Source organism: Copadichromis virginalis, linkage group LG13 (assembly GCF_057382275.1).
Source record: "Copadichromis virginalis isolate Kocher_CV1m ecotype Utaka linkage group LG13, C_Virginalis_male_GT1.1, whole genome shotgun sequence".
In the NCBI taxonomy this organism is placed as follows: Eukaryota; Metazoa; Chordata; class Actinopteri; order Cichliformes; family Cichlidae; genus Copadichromis; species Copadichromis virginalis.
In genome coordinates this window covers 18,784,816-18,803,801 of record NC_140630.1, presented here as the reverse complement: position 1 = coordinate 18,803,801, position 18,986 = coordinate 18,784,816, and the positions used below count along the sequence as shown (strand labels likewise).

At 39.7% G+C, this 18,986-nt stretch overlaps 1 protein-coding gene across 2 annotated transcripts in view; it reads left to right on the top strand.

The window, feature by feature from the left end:
- The window catches only part of LOC146695529 (A-type potassium channel modulatory protein KCNIP2), a 126,894-nt gene that overhangs the window by 60,367 nt on the left and 47,541 nt on the right, over positions 1 to 18,986 (top strand). The window contains exon 1 of one of the 2 annotated variants that reach the window (XM_085477756.1): positions 12,302 to 12,636. The exons of the other annotated variant lie outside the window; for it this stretch is intronic. Within the exon in view, the coding sequence (XP_085333882.1) occupies positions 12,549 to 12,636 (88 nt within the window). The 5' untranslated portion in view covers positions 12,302 to 12,548. Of the gene's footprint in view, positions 1 to 12,301; positions 12,637 to 18,986 lie in introns of those variants that run through there. 2 annotated transcript variants of the gene reach the window in all.

Below are 18,986 nucleotides of genomic sequence, written 5' to 3'. Positions count from 1 at the left end.
GAGTTCCACTGAACAGCTACCAGTTGCAAGTGTTTTACTTTGAATCAACTCCAAAACTGTTGTACTTCCTGAACAGTTATCATGAACAGCATTATTTTTGCAAAATCGATCAAAGGTGAAAGTGTGTGACACAAAAAATGTCACAGAGTCAAAGAACTTCTGGATCTAACTGTATTTAAAGTAGGACAGTCAGATACTTCTATGCCAAAGTATATGTTATGGTTCTGTTATTTACTCATAACCTGGAAGCCTCCCACCTGGCTTTAAAATGTAGAATACATGAACAAGAAAGGCACAGTTGAGCACTTCTGGCTGCTGCTTTGGGAAAAAGTGAGCAGATGAGAGAGAAAGAGGCAAAGTAAAAAAGAAGCAGGTTTTTACAAACGATGTGCTTCAGTGAGCGTTCCTGCCATTAACTCTGGAATCGTTACTGCGACTGCGTGGATACTAATCTATTATAATTCAAAAACCTATAGTTAAAAAAGGAGAAAAAAAAGAAACAAAAAAATGAGTGAGTAAAGCAGTAAAGCAGTGTCCTGAGTCAGCATCCCTGAAACTAGTTTTAGGTCAGAGAGTGGGGTGCTGTGAAATTGGGTGACCTCAAAAGTGATAAATTTAATGAGATCAAAGTCATCCTGTATTTTAGTGTGACTACAAATTTTTTCACAGGCTCTACCTGCGTCCAACCCTCCCTCTCCCTTCTCCCCCTCATTTGCTATGTTAGCAGTAAGCTCCCGTTCTCTCTAAAAAAGGCTCTTCACTCAGCCTTTAGGAGCACATGATATCGATAAGACATGCAGTTGTATTGTACTGGCGGTGATGTTGGTCTGGGGGAGGGATAAGAGCTCTTTCCTGTAGCAGTGAGAAGGCAGGCTGAAAATGGAAGTGTAGACTTTCTCTCCTCCTCCTCCTACACAGCCTGGCTCACAGGGGCTCCATCTCTCTGAGGCTCTCTGATCTTCGAGTCACAAAACACCTGCTGCCTGCCTTCACACAGGCATGGAGAGACAGGGGGGAAGAACAGCAGTCAAGCAGCCGAGAGGCTGGGTGTGACAGAGAGAGAAAGATAGAGTCGGCTTCAGAAGAAATACACGGTGTAACATGTAAAATAAGAGGGAAGCAAGATGTGGCAAAGGTGGAGTAATCGCAAGAGTTTATCAGAGACCTTTTGTCACTCAGTGATGTTTAATACCTTCACGCAGGTGCAGGTAGCAGCATGTGGCTCCCCTCTTGCACTGTTAGGCTTGACTGACTGATGACTGACTGGTTGGTGTCTTGCAATAAAACAAATGCAAACGGTACAGGATCTTCTCTTGGGTTTATTTATGGCCTTTGTGGCCCAGCAATCCATTTTTTGCTTTATTACATTGCTTTATTTGTCACTCTTGTCTCCCATGGGTCAGTACCCTCTCCATCTTATAGTAGTAGCATCATTCCTGACTTTATCTAAGGGAATATGTGAGCTCCCAAAGGGTATAAACACTTGGACCAGTGGAAGAGAGTATGTTTATGTAATCATAGACAAGGGTAGAGTGAACGGGAGTTGTCTTCTATCTATTATTTATTGTTTTGTTTCTGTTTCATCTGAACCACAGCGAAAACCAAGATTAGCTTTTGACAAATGTAGCGGCGTTTTGATTCCTGTATGATGTTATTCTTTTTCATATGACACATCAGCATGTCCTCTCATGACCTTTCAACCTCTTTTACCATCACTGAACTGATGCAGATTTACAGATTAAGCTGATGTCCAGAGCAGGGAGCATAGCAAAAGTCTAATTCCTAAATCAGAAGCTGGTGCTTTGCTGTAGGTTGATGTAGATAAACATCTCAGCTGCAGTTAACCTCTGACTTTGCAATGGTTCAGTTACACCGCTTCTGTATTTTCACAGGGCAAGATGATTAACTGACTAAGCTATAAAATGTCTTTAGTTATATGTGCAGATTAGATATATTATTTGTGGAGATTAGATAAAAGAAGCGTTGAATGTTTGCATTTTTGTCTGTTATCATCCCCAAAACTGAAATACAGAAGGAATGTAATGATTATTTTTATTTGATATAATTATATATAATATAATGTGTTTGACATGCAGTAGCTTTGATATGCTCAATCATGTCTGTGAGTTTACTGAGCTCTGTCTGCCCTCTACTGGTCAACACTGTTAAGTACAAGCATCTTAATGAAATAATGTGTTTATTCTAGTGCTAAATTTAATTTGTGGCGATTTTTAATGATTGTGTATATATAATTATCAAAATATCATAGCTAAAAAAAATGTTTGTGCAGTGGTACATCGATCAGAATATTATTTCAGTATACTTTAATAGTTTTTATTTTGTTTTGTTGTTATCTTTATGACAGCCTTTGCTCCAAAGCTGATGTAGTGCCTTTCCTTATGTGGTTTAATTCAATGAAAGTGCCTCTCACATAATTTAAAAAAAAGGGGCTCAGATCTGGGATATCGAAGCTATTTAAGTTATGTCGGGGTAACTCAGCCTTGACATGCCTACAGACACACGAGCAAATATTTGCTCATGCACACAGGAATAATTATTTCACTATCGATATTTCTTATCTTTAAAACAGCTTTTAATGAATATTCATTAGTGATCAAATTAAAGTGCTCTACCGTGGTATTTCTCTTCCAGCTGGAAGAGCCATGCATCATTAGTTACTTAAAGTGTTTCCCTTTCATTAATAGCCTCTCTTCCTCTCTGGTCTTCATTAAACTTAGTTGTGTGTGTATGGGTTTGTGAAGTTTTTAAGTTTCTTCTCCCATGTGCCTGCCTTCTCAGTCCATCTGTTTGCCCTGAGGGCTGATGGCTGCTCTGTGCTGTTGCTATGCAGTTTTCTGCCTGCAGATGTCAGCAACACCACAATGATTATGTTCTGGTGTTTGCTCTGCAACAGGACAGCCAAATTCTGCACTATTGAAGCATTTGTTAAAGAAACCTCAGCACTAGCGCAGGAGATGGATAACAGTGTTCATTGTGTTGCTGCAAACATGACAGACACATAAACATTTTTTTTGTCTCATTTATTTGTTTAATTTAGTTGTGACATATTTAAAGCTTGTAAGCATGTTTGTGTATATGTGCAGCACCCAACATCCATACATTTTTGGCACTTGACCGATTTTTATCCATCTTCACCCGCTGTATGATCATATGATAGTAACCAGCTGACACAGGGATACAAATTGTTTTTACCCTGTGAGTGTATGTCAATTGTTCTTTGGCAGGTTTTGTCAGCATGACAGTATAACAGCTGTTCAAGACAAAATCACAAGTTGAGTTTAAAGATGGACACATGCTGACTTGAGAGGACAAAATATTGTATGAAGTAGTAATAAGTACTCCGTAATCATTGGCCTGAAACAACAATCTGGTGTTTTCCCATCTCCAGATGGGCTCTATTTTAGCAAATATTTGTGGATGACAGCTTCTTATAATCACAGATCAGTGAGTTTCATGTGTGTAGGAACTGTACTTATATGCCAGCATCACTGAGAACTGCTGTTAGTATGTAAGTTAGTACATCTTACTAGCAAGAACAAAGCAAATCTGTTGATTATGATTGTGTGAATAACACAGTGTGCACACTAAAATCTAAAATCATATATGGGATAGTATTATTTATTATTTAATGATGCAAGACGCATCACTGTTCAGTAAAATGAGTAGTAGAAGAACACTTGACCTTTGACCTGTGAGTGAAGCAATCCTTTCAGGAACCAAATCCACATGGGACCCAGTACCAGTTATTGCTTAGACTAATATCATTTTAATATATGTTTAAATTGGAATAACTTGTAAATAATATCCAAATATGTTCATGAATATATGAAGGAACACATTTGGTTGGTTAAACTCAGATTTTGATTTCATTTATTACTAATACAACATTATTTTGTTTCCTCAGGGCAACATTATGCAGTTAGACCAGTTTTCTTCCGGTAATAATGCTGAAGGAGTGCTTCTAAACTCTGGTCCTTGGGACAACTCGTGTTAGGTTTTAGGTGTTCCCCTGCTACAACACACTTATTCCAAATGACCATCGTGTAATTAGGCAGTTGCATCATTTAATACCCAGGAGATCATTTGAATAAGGTGAGTTGAGCTTGGATTGGGGTCCTCAGGAGAACATCTGTGTTAATGTTTTGAGAACACTCAAAGCAGTAGAGGATGTAGTAGTTTGATATGTAAGTACTCAAATCATGCATTGAGAAAACGATGTGATTGGACAGTTAGGGTGAGGACAGTGAAGGTGATGAGAGTGACAGTGAGTAAGAGCAGACCCCAGAATCAGCTTTGAAGAACAGTTAGGAGATCAGGGATCAGTCGAGGGTCAGACATACGTGAGCAATAATGTGTGTATGTACGTGATGACAGTTCATCTGGAGTTGGGTGAGGACTTTATGAAGGGCAAAGAAACACAAGTATATTAAAATATAAAATTACATGTTTGTTAAATGAGATTATTTAGAAAGCTGTGAGATTTTGGTACCTTTTGGTGCATTGTTGCCCTGAGGCAATAAACCAGTTTCTGGTAAGGAGAGGTGAGGGGTACAAATTTGTTGACTGTTACATCAACAGGGACACACAAGCTCTCAAAAAATAGGGTGAAATATCTTATACACTAAAATTCATGCCACAGAGGGATAATAATAAAACCATATAAAAATATTTGCAGGCTAGTCCTACTTAAATCAAGAGTGTGTGATATTTGAAGTTTTGCTCGAGTTGCTGTGGTTCCTGCTTTCCTTTGCTTTGGCTTATCTGAGGTAAACGTTTAGTATTTAGTATTTATTTATTTATTGTCATTGTCAAGAACAATGAAATTGCATTTCAATTATAGATTAAAGCTTCTATACGTGTGCATATTGACCCTTTCCCAAATGACTCTCACAAACTTGTACTTCACTGTGGATTGTCATTCTGCATTAAGTCATCCTTGCAGCCCTTGAGAGTCCTCACAGCATATAAAAGGGGAGGGTATAAATAAACAGGCTGTAGGATGCAGTCACTACTCTATAAGGAAATAACATTCATCTCCATGGATACGAATGATTTTGTAGCTCACTTTAACTGTTCTGTTATTCTGCATTATATACTGTTTAACCTTAAACCGTCTGGGCAGTTTTAGATCACATAATATTAGTTTCTAGCTATTTGCATGTGTATCCATCATAATCTGCTTTGATTACCAAGCAGAATAAGCTGCTGTGTATTCAGTAAGCTGAGGAGGATTTGATATGAAGGATGCATTTTGATATGCTTGTTAATAAATCCATTTACATCTTTAATACAGTGTAAGACTCGAGCCTGGAGGCTGGACACACAGGATTCTGGGAAGATGGGGTTCTACAAACCTGAAGGACTGGATGTGTGTCTGGGATTATATGTGTGTGTGTGTGTGTGTGTGTCTGTGTGTGAAAACTTTCCTGCTTTTTTGTTTGTATTTAAGCCTTAACCACACATCCCTGAAGATAAGTGTTTCCACCTGTGCCTCTTTCTTGCTTCTCCCTCTCTTCCCACTCCCTCTCTCTTTCTCCTCTCCTTCCCTCCACCGTCACATGTCCTCAGTGAATAGAGTGTTGAGTGGATTTCACCAGCTGGTGCCTTTGCCTGCCACATAAATAGTGTTAAAAACAAATGCATGTGAGAATGTGTATGTGCGTGCGTGTGTGTGTGTCTTTGCCAGATACTTGAGTGTCAGTGTCACATCTGCCCTCCAACATTCCTGTGTGCCTTTGCGCTCATGTGGAAGCCTGCACAGACTGCGGCACCAATTCCAAATCTGTGGAAAATCATTATCTTGTCACTTGTGACACATACACACACACACGCACATAAAGTCTGCATAGTATTTTTCTTAGTGTTTTATATTATTCACTATGAAGCTAAATACGATAGTTTTTAAGTTTTGAATCTATAAACCGAAAGGATGAGATCAGTCACACAGCTATGTTAATTCTGCTACTGACAGTTCATTCAAATGAACATCTAGCCTAGATCTGTAGCTTCATCAATAGGTTAAGTGCAGTAACTCTGCATGCTTCTGAACTCATCTTTCTTCTTATGTCTCTGACCCCTCTATCTGTCTGCCACAATGTTCTTTCGTCGTCTGCCAATTTTTATATTTTATGGTTATTTTACTGACGTGTTGCGACAGTAACTGCTTTTTTGTCCTTGCAAGAATATAATTAAGAGTTACTGGAATTTGACTGAAGCTGATAATTGGGCCAGCAGTGTGAAGTGTTGTTCTTTGTGTTGATTTTCTATGGTAATAGTTGCTAATGGACTGTTGCCGGTGTTTGGCTGTGCTGCTTTCACACCCTGGACATCTTGGTGCTGGTGGTGAGTCAGAGTCCTGGAAGTAAACACTTGAAAAAAATTGATGCAAAAAGGCACATGTACATGTGCTGAGAACAGGCGGCTGAGTCTTGGCACAAACGCTGGACACATGTCACGGGATTTGAATGAACAATGGATGTAGAACTCTTATACTTGAGCAGCCTCACCCTTCCTCCTACTTCTTTTTATCACCTTCTTCATATCCCCAATAGAAATTTTTTTTATCTTCCTGTTGGATAACAGGCTTATATACAGTAGATATTGTGAAATTTTACTGCTGCTCAGCTGATGGGGCCTCAGTGTTGCAGGGAAGCCTCTGTACATTTTCAATAAAGCTGTCAGGTACAAGCAGAGAGTCTGACGGGCTATACCTCACCCCTGCTGTCAATGCTGGAGATAAAAGCTTTTGGTGTAGGACCAAGTGAAGCTTTTGTCACACCCAAGGTGAAAATCTGAGACAAAGTTAGATAATGTACACGATCTTTTCACACAAAGTTTTCAGAAGTTGAGCTGTAAATTTAGTGTAAAAAAAAAAAAGAAATCTAACATGTTACTTCTCCTCCACAGTGAAACTAATAAGTACAAAACTTTCTATGGTAAACTTTTGTTTGATTGATTTAAAGGCAACAATATCGATGACTCCTGTATATTGGTAAACAGCCCATTAATGCTCTCGAAAATGTCACTGCTTCTATCAACTCCTGATTCGTCATGCGGCTCTGCTTCACAATTTCAGACAAATTCATGTTCGGGATTGAGTGTGAATGGTAACCACAATTTTCTACATTCCAGTAACTAAAAGACTAGGAAAAGGAAATAGGATTTGTGACTGACTCAACAAAAGATCAATTCATTATCCGCCTGAGACCTGAGCTCTTGATTTGGATGCGTACTTGAGATTAGTTGGATGTAAAAGTATGTCCTCATATAAGGACAATAGGTTTATTTTGCAGCACAACACAATAAAGTTTTTTTTTTTTTTTTTTTTTTTACATTTAAGAGCATTTAAGCAGCTTTAAGACTTTTTGCAGCAAAATGAAAGACATAAGGCCCGGAAGGTTGAAAAATTCTCACTTTGACTGGGTCAGCGATTAAATCAGATTACAAACATAAATGCTGTCCTTGTGTCTGACTGATGGTACCTATAAAAGGTAACCATCTGGAGTATTTGACCTCTACTACAGCGATGGAGAAGTTTTTCTATGATTGTCTGCCCAGTGTCAACAGGTGGTGATAACAAGCCAAGAAACTCAGCAGAGGCAGGAAAAAGGCTTGCTTGCTTACAAGTAAACATGAATGTTAACGTACAGGATTATAAGGATACGCATAATCTATTGTAGAAACTAACAGTGAATGAAGTATATTTATTTTTGTTTGTTTGTTTACAAGAAAATACACAGGGTACTTTAACGCACGCATGTTTTATTCTGCTTTTAGAGCCCTTTTACATTTTTTATTAGTTTTATTTTACTTTTAGTATCTTTCACATTATTTATGCTCTTCCTTAGAACTGCCTGAAGTTATTGTACTCTTTGCCTTACTTTAAAATCCCAGACATATAAATAATAATTAGTCTCTTTTTCTTCCTCTCTTCATCCCATTGACCGAAAAGCTGGCTTTATTAAATTTTAACCTGTCATTATCAGATCATGCAACCCTGAATGTGTATGTGTCTATGTATGTGTATGTGCGGCAGGAGATGGTGTGTTACATCGAGCAATTAATGTTTAATTCTTCATGCTACACTGATCACTCAATCTGTCGCTTCAGTTCTTCTTTAACTTTTAGGCTAAACTACGTGTATGAGAGGCTGCTTTCTCTCTTCCTAGAATCTAGCCGGCTCTATTATTTATAGGATTAGAGAGAGGAGCAGTGTGCGTGAAAGCCCGTGTTTTTGTTCACATTGTGATTCTTGATCATCACATGTCTGCCTGTTTCTATTAAAACCAACAAAGGATCATCATCATCTTATTGGGTATAATCCTGCTGACCATCATTTAGCTCAGATACAATAACTATCTGAAGATTATCTTATTTCATGGGAAATCGATGAGTGTTGCTCACCTGACCCCCTCAGAATCAGCGGATCTACTCAGACAACAACTGTAGTCTATTCAGTGAAGCTATGCAAAATTTGACCTTCATATAATGAAAACTGTCTGAGTTCCAGGGCTTCAACATACATAGGGGTGGAACAAAAATTTTGCTCATAGTCAAAATCACTCATAACATCACACAATTTTCAGGGCTTGCAAAACACATTTAAACTCTGTTTAAAAACAAAACAAACCCTCCCCACAGCACCACAATTAAGCACTGATACCTCAGATGTTTTATCTGTTTTCTAAAAATTGATATTAACATGTTACCATTTTCACAATTTTACAACCACAATTTCTTTGGTTACTTTAGCTGTTGTCAATACTTGATATGTGTTTAGTGTCTTCATTTGCTCCTGAAATTACAGACTTAAGTCTGGATCACTTAATGTTTCATATCCAGTGATGGGTTTGATATTCAAAAAGTAATGTTTTACACATTACTTGTTATTTTTATTAAGAGTAACACAGTAGCTAGTTGACCTAGCTGTGTGTTTGAGGTAAAATAGTATTATTTAACTTTATTCAGCACCGGCACACATTTTGAGTTACTTGTTACCTAATCGGTCAGATCTGTTTTTTCAGATCTGAAAAAGTCTAAAGGGGAAAAAAAGCGAGCTTGGTTCGAAAAATATTAATGCTGCAAATTTGCCCTGCAAAATTACATGGTTACTGTGAATGGCTGCATTACAAGTGAGTCTGAAAAATGTTTTTAACAGATGAAATATTTACATGGATGGATTTTACGTGTTTATGTGTAAAGACCTTAATTCAGTTGTTTCTTTCTTGGACACAGTTTGTACTTTACCATCACACTGCTTGTTCTTTCTAATAACAAAAATGAAAGTAATGTCCACATCTACACTCCTCAAACACTACAGACTAGGGATGGGTATCGTTTAGGTTTTATCTGATAACGGTGCCCAACCGGTACTTTTGAAACGGTGCCGGTGCTTAAAGACTGGAGAACACAAACTTTGTCCAAAAAGCTCTTATGTTTTTATTTTTAGCAGTCTCTTTTGCAAAATGATAACCAAGTTAGCCTTTTCTGTTGATACAACATACCTCCTTTGGTTGGAAAAGGTGCTTAAACAATGGAAAACACAATCTTTGTCCTAAAACCTCTCATGTTTAGCTGTTTTTTGTAAAAAGATAACAATGTTAGCCTTTTCTGCAGCTATAGGGCATATATGGTATCACTCTATCAAACAAGAAGACAGCCGCATGTAACTACAACGGTGTTAGCTAGTTCACTTTACATGCATTAATGTAATAATGCATGTAATTTACTCAACGTAAATTACACAGGAACAACATTAAGCCACTCACCCAGAGAATAACGGCTGCTGCTGCCATCATCATCCATCATCATTTCTGCTACACTGGCAGGGCTAGGGGCCAGGACTCTACTCTTCGGGTTCTTGGGATCCGATAACAGGCACCACACCCGCAGTAGATGTGCTCGGTCTTGCAGCAAGCTATCAAATACGGCGCATTTCTCGGCTTTTAAAAAAACACTACGCGTCGCCAGGTGTTTCATCAGATTCGAGGTGTTACCTGCTTTGCACAGTATCACCTTAAAGCACTTGTTGCAGGCTGCTGAGTTTGCATCTTTTGCTGTGAAGTACAGCCAGACTTTTGACCGCTTCGGCTTGGGCATTTTTAATCTGTAGCTCTGCTCTAAAAGGACGTACGTACCTGGACCTGCCTACTATCCTCGGAAATGTAAAATGATTGGCTAGAATCCAAAGTGTATCACAGCTCAGGAAAAAAGAAAGCACTGAAATAAAGCACCAAAATGTGCGCTACGTTTCGGTCTGCTTACTACCGTTTATGTCAGGATGGCACCGGATACCGGTACTCATCCCTACTACAGACTGCTCTATTTTTCTCCTCCCTGCATTGAAACTTATTGCTGATTGTAGTGTAAGTGTGAAGGAAGCAATGCATTTTTTTTTCTTTCAGTCTGCTCATCATGCAGATAACTGAAGAAACTTCAAGTAAAAACATAACTATAACTGCAAACTGATTGAATAGTGCATAGTAATGTGTTACTTCAGCACGTGTTATACCCAGCACTGTTCACAGAATTACTTGTAGTTTCTCGATTGTTGTGAGTTTTCATTGTGGACCGTTTTGTTCTGGTGATGAGGGATTTATTCAAACTTCTCCCTTTTTTTTTATTTATTTATTTATTTTTTAGAAAGAAACCAAAATAAACAGTCAGTGCAAGCAAACCTGAGGTGGCAGTTACTGAGACTTAATCCAGAGCTTGGAGATTATTAAATTTTTCAGTAGCTGTTTGTGCCACCTGTGACTGAAAACAGCACTGTTGAACCAAGACTGGAAAGTTTAAGGACACACACAAACTTCTTATGGTATATCTCGGTCGGCACACTCTGTCTGCAGTTATTTATGAAGGCTCGCACACACTCAGAAATAGGAGAGATAATCCTTACTTGAACCATTAGAGACCACTGAACTGAGAAGCCAGGAGTCAAAACCAATAAGTTGTAAGAATCCTTATATGACCATTTAATACTGAGTCCAAAAAACCTTTTTAAAGTCTTTTCCATCTGCTCTCCCACATGTTTTTAAATCCATTTTCTCAGAATCTGGGAAACAGGTCCTTCTGCACTACGTGGTTATGTCACTATTTGCCAGAGCTGCTCTAGACTCTCACTGTCAAATGCTCACCTGTACTCTATACTTTGACCTCTCTCTTTGACTTTTAAATGAGGACAAGATCACAGAGCCGACAGAAAAAGACACAGGCATTTAGAGGAAGCATCTGCCTGACATTTGATTGATTTTCTTCTCTATTTTTCTTCTTCTGACCTGAAGAACAAACAGACATCCAAGGAGTCTGGGGTTGCTGAGGTAACTGTAATCACTCTTAATTCAGCATCAGGGAAAGTGAGGGGATAAAGGTGGATTGGCAGCAGTTTAGCAGGCTAATGTGGGAGTTGTAGAGGGCAAAACAATAAATATGTGACACTGGGGAAAACGAGTTGAGTGTGTTTCCCTGTTGAGCAACTCTGCAAGAGGGAAGCCAGAATGATAAGGATGAAGACAGAAAGGCTTTACATAAATACATTTCTTTTCTCAATCCCGCAGGATTTAAAAGCTCCTCCTCTCTCTTCCCCACTTCTCCTCCTTCTCTGCCGGCAGATAATAATCCTTTCATCGACTGCTGGTGAGGGCTGGTGTTTGTCCAAAAAGCCTCTTTCTACTTCGTCAAGCTTTTCCACTCTTTTAAAATTGCACCATGCTGAGAAGGGAGTGAAGATATTATTAATGCATTCCCCTATTTGCCCCCTCTCCACCTCCCTACCTGTCTCTTCATGTAACTTTACTTTTTCCCTTTTGCTCCTACCCTCTTCACTTACCTCTCACTGTTACGAATATCATTAATGAGCAGGCAAGCAGATAGTGACGTGCGATGCTAATTAATGAGTTTGCTTAGTTTTCTCTGTCGCTTTACTCAACCTCATAGCGGCTCAAACACAGATGTACACACGCTCTCCCAGGCTGTCTTTTCATGTTTCATGACTGGAGATGCATGGGAATAAATAGCATCAATAAGATGTGTGGCGAAAGCAGATAGAAAAAAAGCACCACCACCTGCCAGTCAAGCCGGCCTCCTTATAGTATACTCCTCTCTCACACACACAGAGAAAAACACACACACACACACACTCTCTCACATGTGCGCTGGTCCGTAATTTTTCGCCACACTCTGTTCCCAACCAATGAGAGGCCAGAAAAGGGCTTCTCAGAACGTGAGGGGGAGGAGACAGAGTGCTGCCGGCTGATTGACAGCGCCCTACAGGTGGAGAGAAGAACGCAGAGGAAGAGAAAGGGGAGAAGACAACACAGAGAGAGGAAAGAGAAGCGGTGAGTGAGGAGGAGGAGGAGGAGAAGAGAAGCAGCGGCAGTCAGACTTCCACGAACACACACACCTAAACACACACTCACTCACAGTGCTCTGTGCCTCCCCTCCTACTTTGAGAGCTCGTTTCCCCTGGCAGACAAGTCGACTAATACTACCATCACTATCATCACCTCCACCTCCTCAGCTGCACCAAGATGAGCCAGTGCAGGAAAAGGTGCAAGAGGCAGCTCACCAAGGTGGCTCGCTATTTCTATCGCTTCCTCATGGGAACGCTCACCCAAGGTAGGCATCCAAAAACTTCCACTTCCACACCCAGAGGTTCGCTGCTGGGTCTGCTGGGCCAGGTGGAGATGGTCTAAAGTTAAAGTTTGCTGTGTTTATAGCAGAGGTGCTGATGTGTGTTTTGAGATCTTTGCAAATAGGTCACTAGTCTCTGTGTGTGGCTCAGGTTTTTTTTTTTACAAAAGAGTAAATGCACTCCTCAGTGGCATAAATCCTAAACATGACTATCTAAAAGCATGTCAGTGAACCTGCAGGGTTTGAATGTGGGTCTGCAATGATGTGTACTGTATATATGGTCCTGTGAGCATACATTGTTTAAGCTTGTTCAATTCAAACACATAATAATAGAATCAATAATGAATTCACAGCGAGAATTAGAAAGCTGCTGGCTTTGAATGAACTCACTCTTCCCTTCTTTCAATCTGCTTTTTCAATCCCTGCTTCCCTCTGTCCTGCCTTCACAGTTCTGTCCTTCTGTCTCCTCCTGTTCGCTCTCTAGCAGTCAAACAGATTGCTCTCTGGAAGCATGTGGCATTCCACCTCTATTGAGAAACTCTTAGTGGAAGAAAGACACACACAGCCTTTTACCCAGCCCTTCATCCACCTCTCAGCTAACCCATCCCCATCCTCCTTCCCTCTCTAGCTTCCTCTGCACAGTTACACAGAACTTTACAATGCTAATTTGAGGAGCGAGATTAGAATAAAATTATGTAAGCGCAGTCAAGTTCTTTTCGTCATACTGAGAAGGTCCTATTTCTTTAGCATCCACGTACTCTTTGTCCTCCTGGGCTTAGTGCTGGCTAAAGAGTGTCCTTTCCAGAAATCACCCTTTATAATGTTGCCTATTGACAGCCTGCCGCTAAGCTTTACACCCATTTTCCTTTTTTTCTCGCGAGTGATATTGAGCAGCAGCTCACATTGCCTTGGGGAAAACACAACAGAGTAGGGTGGTTCTATTGAATCCCAGCAGTTGATCCTGAGGGTGGAGGTAAAGCTGTGTTTAGATGACCTTGTCAATAGAGCAGTGTGTGAATGCTAATTTGACATCAGGGTTGCTCATCTCCACCTCTGCTTTTTCTCCTCGTTATCTCTTCAGACTTTGACAACTGCAGAGCTTCATGTTCGTGATCTGAATGCAGCCGCTTATCATGCGTGGAGAAAGCGCAGACATATAAATGCACATGTTGTAACCCATGTGTGAGTGTGTGTTCATCACAACAAAAACACTCTGCTGGAAATGACACTATCAGCACAAATATTTGTGCTGATAAAGATTTTGAGGGATGCTTCCCAATAAACACTCTGAGGTTTAATAATTGCTGTATAAATGTCTATGCAAAAGATTACATCATCAGAAAAAAAAAGCTTGTGCCAGTGTCTGCAATGTTACCTGGTTGTTACTTGGTTGTCTGCTTGACGTCCTCAGCTGGAGGCCCAAATATTATAGTAAAAGTTTCTGTAGTGGCCGTTAATTATACTGTTTGCGCCTTTGAGTTTGCACAAACAAGCTTGGGGATAAATGGCACAGAGATTGCTGGGAACTAGAAAAGCAATGACAGATGGACTAACACGTTGGTGATTTTGATGTTTTCTTGGGATGTGTTGACGACAAGAAAAAAAAGTCACTACTAAAGTAATTAAAGTAATTAGCAACAAAGCACTACAGCACAGGCACTACATCAAACTTTGTATTGTTCCAGCAGTCATGCACAAACATTCACTTTTTGTTGCTAAAATTAAACTCATAAGACGGAACGTTAAAGGAGACTACCACCAGAGTTTATAAAAAATGAAATTACTACATGGACCAAAATACAATTTAGGGGCAATGGTCAGAAAAACAAAGCCATCATGGGCTCAAGCAGCAAAAGTGGTAACCATTCCAAGCCCATACCCACATTCCCTTCCCATGTGTAAACAGATAATCAGACTCATACACTACCCTCATAGACTCACTAGGGCTTTGCAGAGTGGTGTGACAATGTTTGAAGGAATGAAACAAATCTCGTTTAAGTGCCTATTTTTTTCCATATACATCCTTGTTATGAAAAGGTTGGAATAATTGTACTCATTGATATTCATACCTTGTCCGGACATAGACATGTGTTTGGTGCATGCACCCTGAAACAGGCACAAACAGAAACAGAGCAACTTTAGGAAATAATGCAGTTTGACAGTCTGCTGGCAAAATAAGCTACTAACTATTTAACCAGCTAACTAGCTACTGCAGCATCAAAGCACATTCGCTCCCATCTATGAAGTATTTATTAAAATTGGTGTGTGTGTGTGTGTGTGTGTGTGTGTGTGTGTGTGTGCGTGCGTGCGTGCGTGTGCATACACATCCTTAAGTTTACTCAGAATGGAGTTACCATGACTACTGGCTCCTGCGTGTCTGTTCCAATGGGGGAGAGAGAGAGAGAAAAAGAGAGATGTCTGCTTCATTGCAGTGGGAGCCAGAAAGGGCTGAACTGTATAATGGCTGTGCTACATTGGGATTTCATCAAGGCCATTCATAGTTTGGTATTTGGGCATTGTAGCATTTTTGGCTGTGCCAAGGTGCTGAGGGACACGCCATTTAAGTCAGGCATGGAGAGACAGATTTTGCACTGCCATCAAACTGTGTATGAACCTAGCAGCGATTTAACTTATGCAGAAAAGGACTGATGACATTAAGAAAGCCCCTGGTTAATAGGTGTTTTTATTCCACCTCAGTGAATAAGTTTGCTGGACCATGTATGAAAAAACTTTAATTTTTTTACGTGCTCATACCCTTACTGGTAGCACACAGCATGTTTCTGAAAAGACTCATGTGTCTATAATTAGTTCTGTCAATTAATCACAGTCCTGCGCCTCTTCAACCACAGGCCTACACAAGGGTCAGGATGCTGATTGTGTGTTGTTAGCAGAGGTGGGACCAAGTCATTGTTTTGCAAGTCTCAAGTAAGTCTCAAGTCTTTATCCTCAAGTCTCAAGTCAAGTCTCAAGTAATGTCAGGCAAGTCAGAGTCGAGTCTCAAGTCACTGGTGTAAAAGTCCGAGTCAAGTCACAAGTCTGAAACTTTGAATTTCAAGTCCTTTCCAGTCTTTAAAAAAAAAAAAAAAACCGAAAAAATAATGTTGCAGTTATATGCTAAATGTAAATATTAGACCATGTAATTTTAAAATCTGTGTTTTTCTCAACACATGACAAAATAGTGAACTTAGAAAATATACACAAATTGTGAAATTGCACCTCTTTAAAATGCAGCTCAATTAAACCTAGCTCCAAGAATAATTTTCACCGACAGTTCTGAGATAAGCTGCATGTTATTCTTGGATGCGGTTGTAGGACCGGCTTTAAAATCGCATGACAAAAATATCATACACATTAAAAAAAACTGTATCACCAACGTAGCCTGGACAACATTTGCTAGTTAGATGAAGTCAGCTATCTCATCGTAGCATATTTATATGCATATTTATAATCATACGGTTCTTGGAGTGAGTGCATACACTCATGAAGTTTAGTAACTTCAGGTCACTGCAACAAGTCCAGGTACAGTTTACCGACGGATGGGTGCAGGACCTTGAAATGCACCGTGTAGAAAGTAAAGACCGTCGTACGTGAAGAGAAAATCTCCGTCCCGGTTTCCCTCCAAGGCGTGAGCACCGATAAGCAGAGTTTTGTCCTTTCCTTATAAGATTCCTAATTATTCAAAGTAACACTCAGGTATGCCGCTCAGCTGGGTTAGTTACGACGTCGGGAGTAGCTTGGGAGAACAAGGAAACACAGACTGCTTCAGGTTGCCTTCCCAAATCGACTCAAAGGTTTATTTAGTACATAACAGCTTATATAGAGGAAAAAAAGGTTCGTGTGTCAGCAGGTTCTCAGTTCAAACCGGTACAGAACAAATAAGGAAACGTCTTCCTGCCTTGTGAGCAAAGAAGTATCCTTTGTGTAGTTTATCAGTTCAGCTACAATTTATGATCATCCCAGCAAAATACACTCCTAGACATAGAATACAGAGTTCTTTCATTAGTGAATTCTGAAACGAACCACCTGGCCTTTAACAAGCTCTTTTCTAAATCATAAGGAAGGGAGGATGGGAGTAAGGAAGTGGTCTCGTCTCTGTGGTATTTTCGACCTTGGGGTACCAGCCTGTGAGTCTTACACATCAATACATGGGTCAGAGAGAAAGAGAAAAACAACTAGTAAATGGGCCTTATTGAGTAACAGTTCTCCTGTATAATATTACTACAAAACAATATCCTGTAAATGCTAACCGTAGTATCAAAATATCACAACAGTACGTATCATAAGTTTACCAGCCTCACAAATTGTCGTCATAAATACACATTCCTTAACCGTTTATTAATAGGACCTTTGAGCTCAACGGTAATTAATTAGCAGTGGAAATAATTTCTGGTAGCATCACAGAAATGTAGCAGTGACAACAATATTGTATGCTGTAATCGTACTGGGCAATTAGTGATACAAAAAACCTGTTTTATCCTGTGAATAAACGTATATGTTTTTGTCAGTGTACCATAATAACAGAAGCGAAACGCAATATTGTGTCAGGACAATTCACTGTTTATGCACAATAAACAAAGGAGCATAGCGCGACAATTTCTGTTCAGCGCCAGACTTGCTTGTAACCTATATCACTAATTATGTTAAGAAAAATGACGCATTAACTACTAAAAAACACTGACCTTCGTGTAAATGCTTGGAGCAGACTAACCTGTGAGCTGGAGTGTTCTGGGACGTTATATTTGATCTTTGAATGGCTGCAATCCAGGCCATCCGTCGCGTCTTTGTTACTTCGGAAACATGGCTCGAACAATTTCTCTTCAACGACGTAATCCGATAACAACCGATCTCTTTACCCGTCGGCTTCCCGTGGCTGTCATGCGACCGGCTATTGCAGTTAATAATACAACGGCTTCTTGCCATTTTTTGTGTTTCTTTTTATCGCTGTGTAACTGATTTTAATTGAAAGCCTGCGTGCGCTAGTACCGCTTGCCACGAGTTCCCAGAATCCTTTGCGGTTCTACCCGTGAATGACGTCACATTTTCAATCTCTATATAATATGCATGTTAAATTTTATATTTGGGGTAAAATATCAAGTCTTTTCAAGTAAACCGGTTCAAGTCCAATTCAAGTCCCAAGTCATTGGTGTAAAAGTCCAAGTCAAGTCACAAGTCTTAGAACATTTTTTCAAGTCAAGTCTAAAGTCATAAAATTAATGACTCGAGTCTGACTCGAGTCCAAGTCATGTGACTCGAGTCCACACCTCTGGTTGTTAGCCCTTGCTGGTGTATGCATTAGTGATGACAGTCATTTTTAATCACCCTCCATTTTAACTCCACGTTTCCCACTAATTAGCTTGTTTCATTAGCTTCTCCAAGGTAAACAAGGCCATTCTAGTGTGTGTGTATGTGTCCGTGTGTTTCTGTGTTTCCTTTTCTCCTCTTCTTCCCCAGAGCTTTGTTTGTGTTCCTTTATCAAATAGTGGGACAAGGGTTGTTTAGTGAAATTAAAATGTTTTAAATACTATCTAACCTGTTTGCGCCACCTAATAAAAATGCATACATTAAGGAATCCCATTCACATGATTTTTTTCTTGTAAAGTGGGGAAATACCTCCAACATGCACAAACATTTGACCGCACAGCATGCAGTTAATTTGCATAATTGTAATGTCTTTGATATGCTGCTTAGACATGGGGGTGAGCAGAGCCTATGAGAACCCAATGAGAATTCATAAGAGAGTCAAAAAGGAAACAAATCAATAAGTGACATTGATCATGGAATCGGAATCTAAGTTCTTATTAATTCTCATCCCTGTTTATCAGCAACCTAAAGATTCTTATAGACAAGAAGATGGCGTGAGATGGCCTTCAAATTCAACTGGATCACTATGTGACTGAGATTTCACATTATGTTTTCCAACAAGCCAAATCCACAGAGGTGTCACCATACAACCCACATTATCCAAAGTGCAGCTTTGGATAATGTGTTGTCCCACCTTTTGTTGTCCCACAGGATAGCCCCGGAGGTCTCAAGATAAGGAGTACCCACACAATGTCATTGTGTTTATTACATGACAGGAACGCACAGTTCTGGAGGTTCCTAGTAGTTCGCTCAAGATTAGAGACCAGTTACTGACCCCAGTTGCTATAACCACCAGTTACTAAGGAAAATTGTATATTCTGCAACCAGCTGATTGAGAGATTGGCAGTTGCTAGCAAGAAGTTGAGGTATGCATGTAGGTACCAAAACACCTACAGGCAAATTGATTTGGTCATTAGTAGGTTGTCATTAATTTACATGGAAGACTTGTCTGCAAATCTAACTTTTATGCAAGA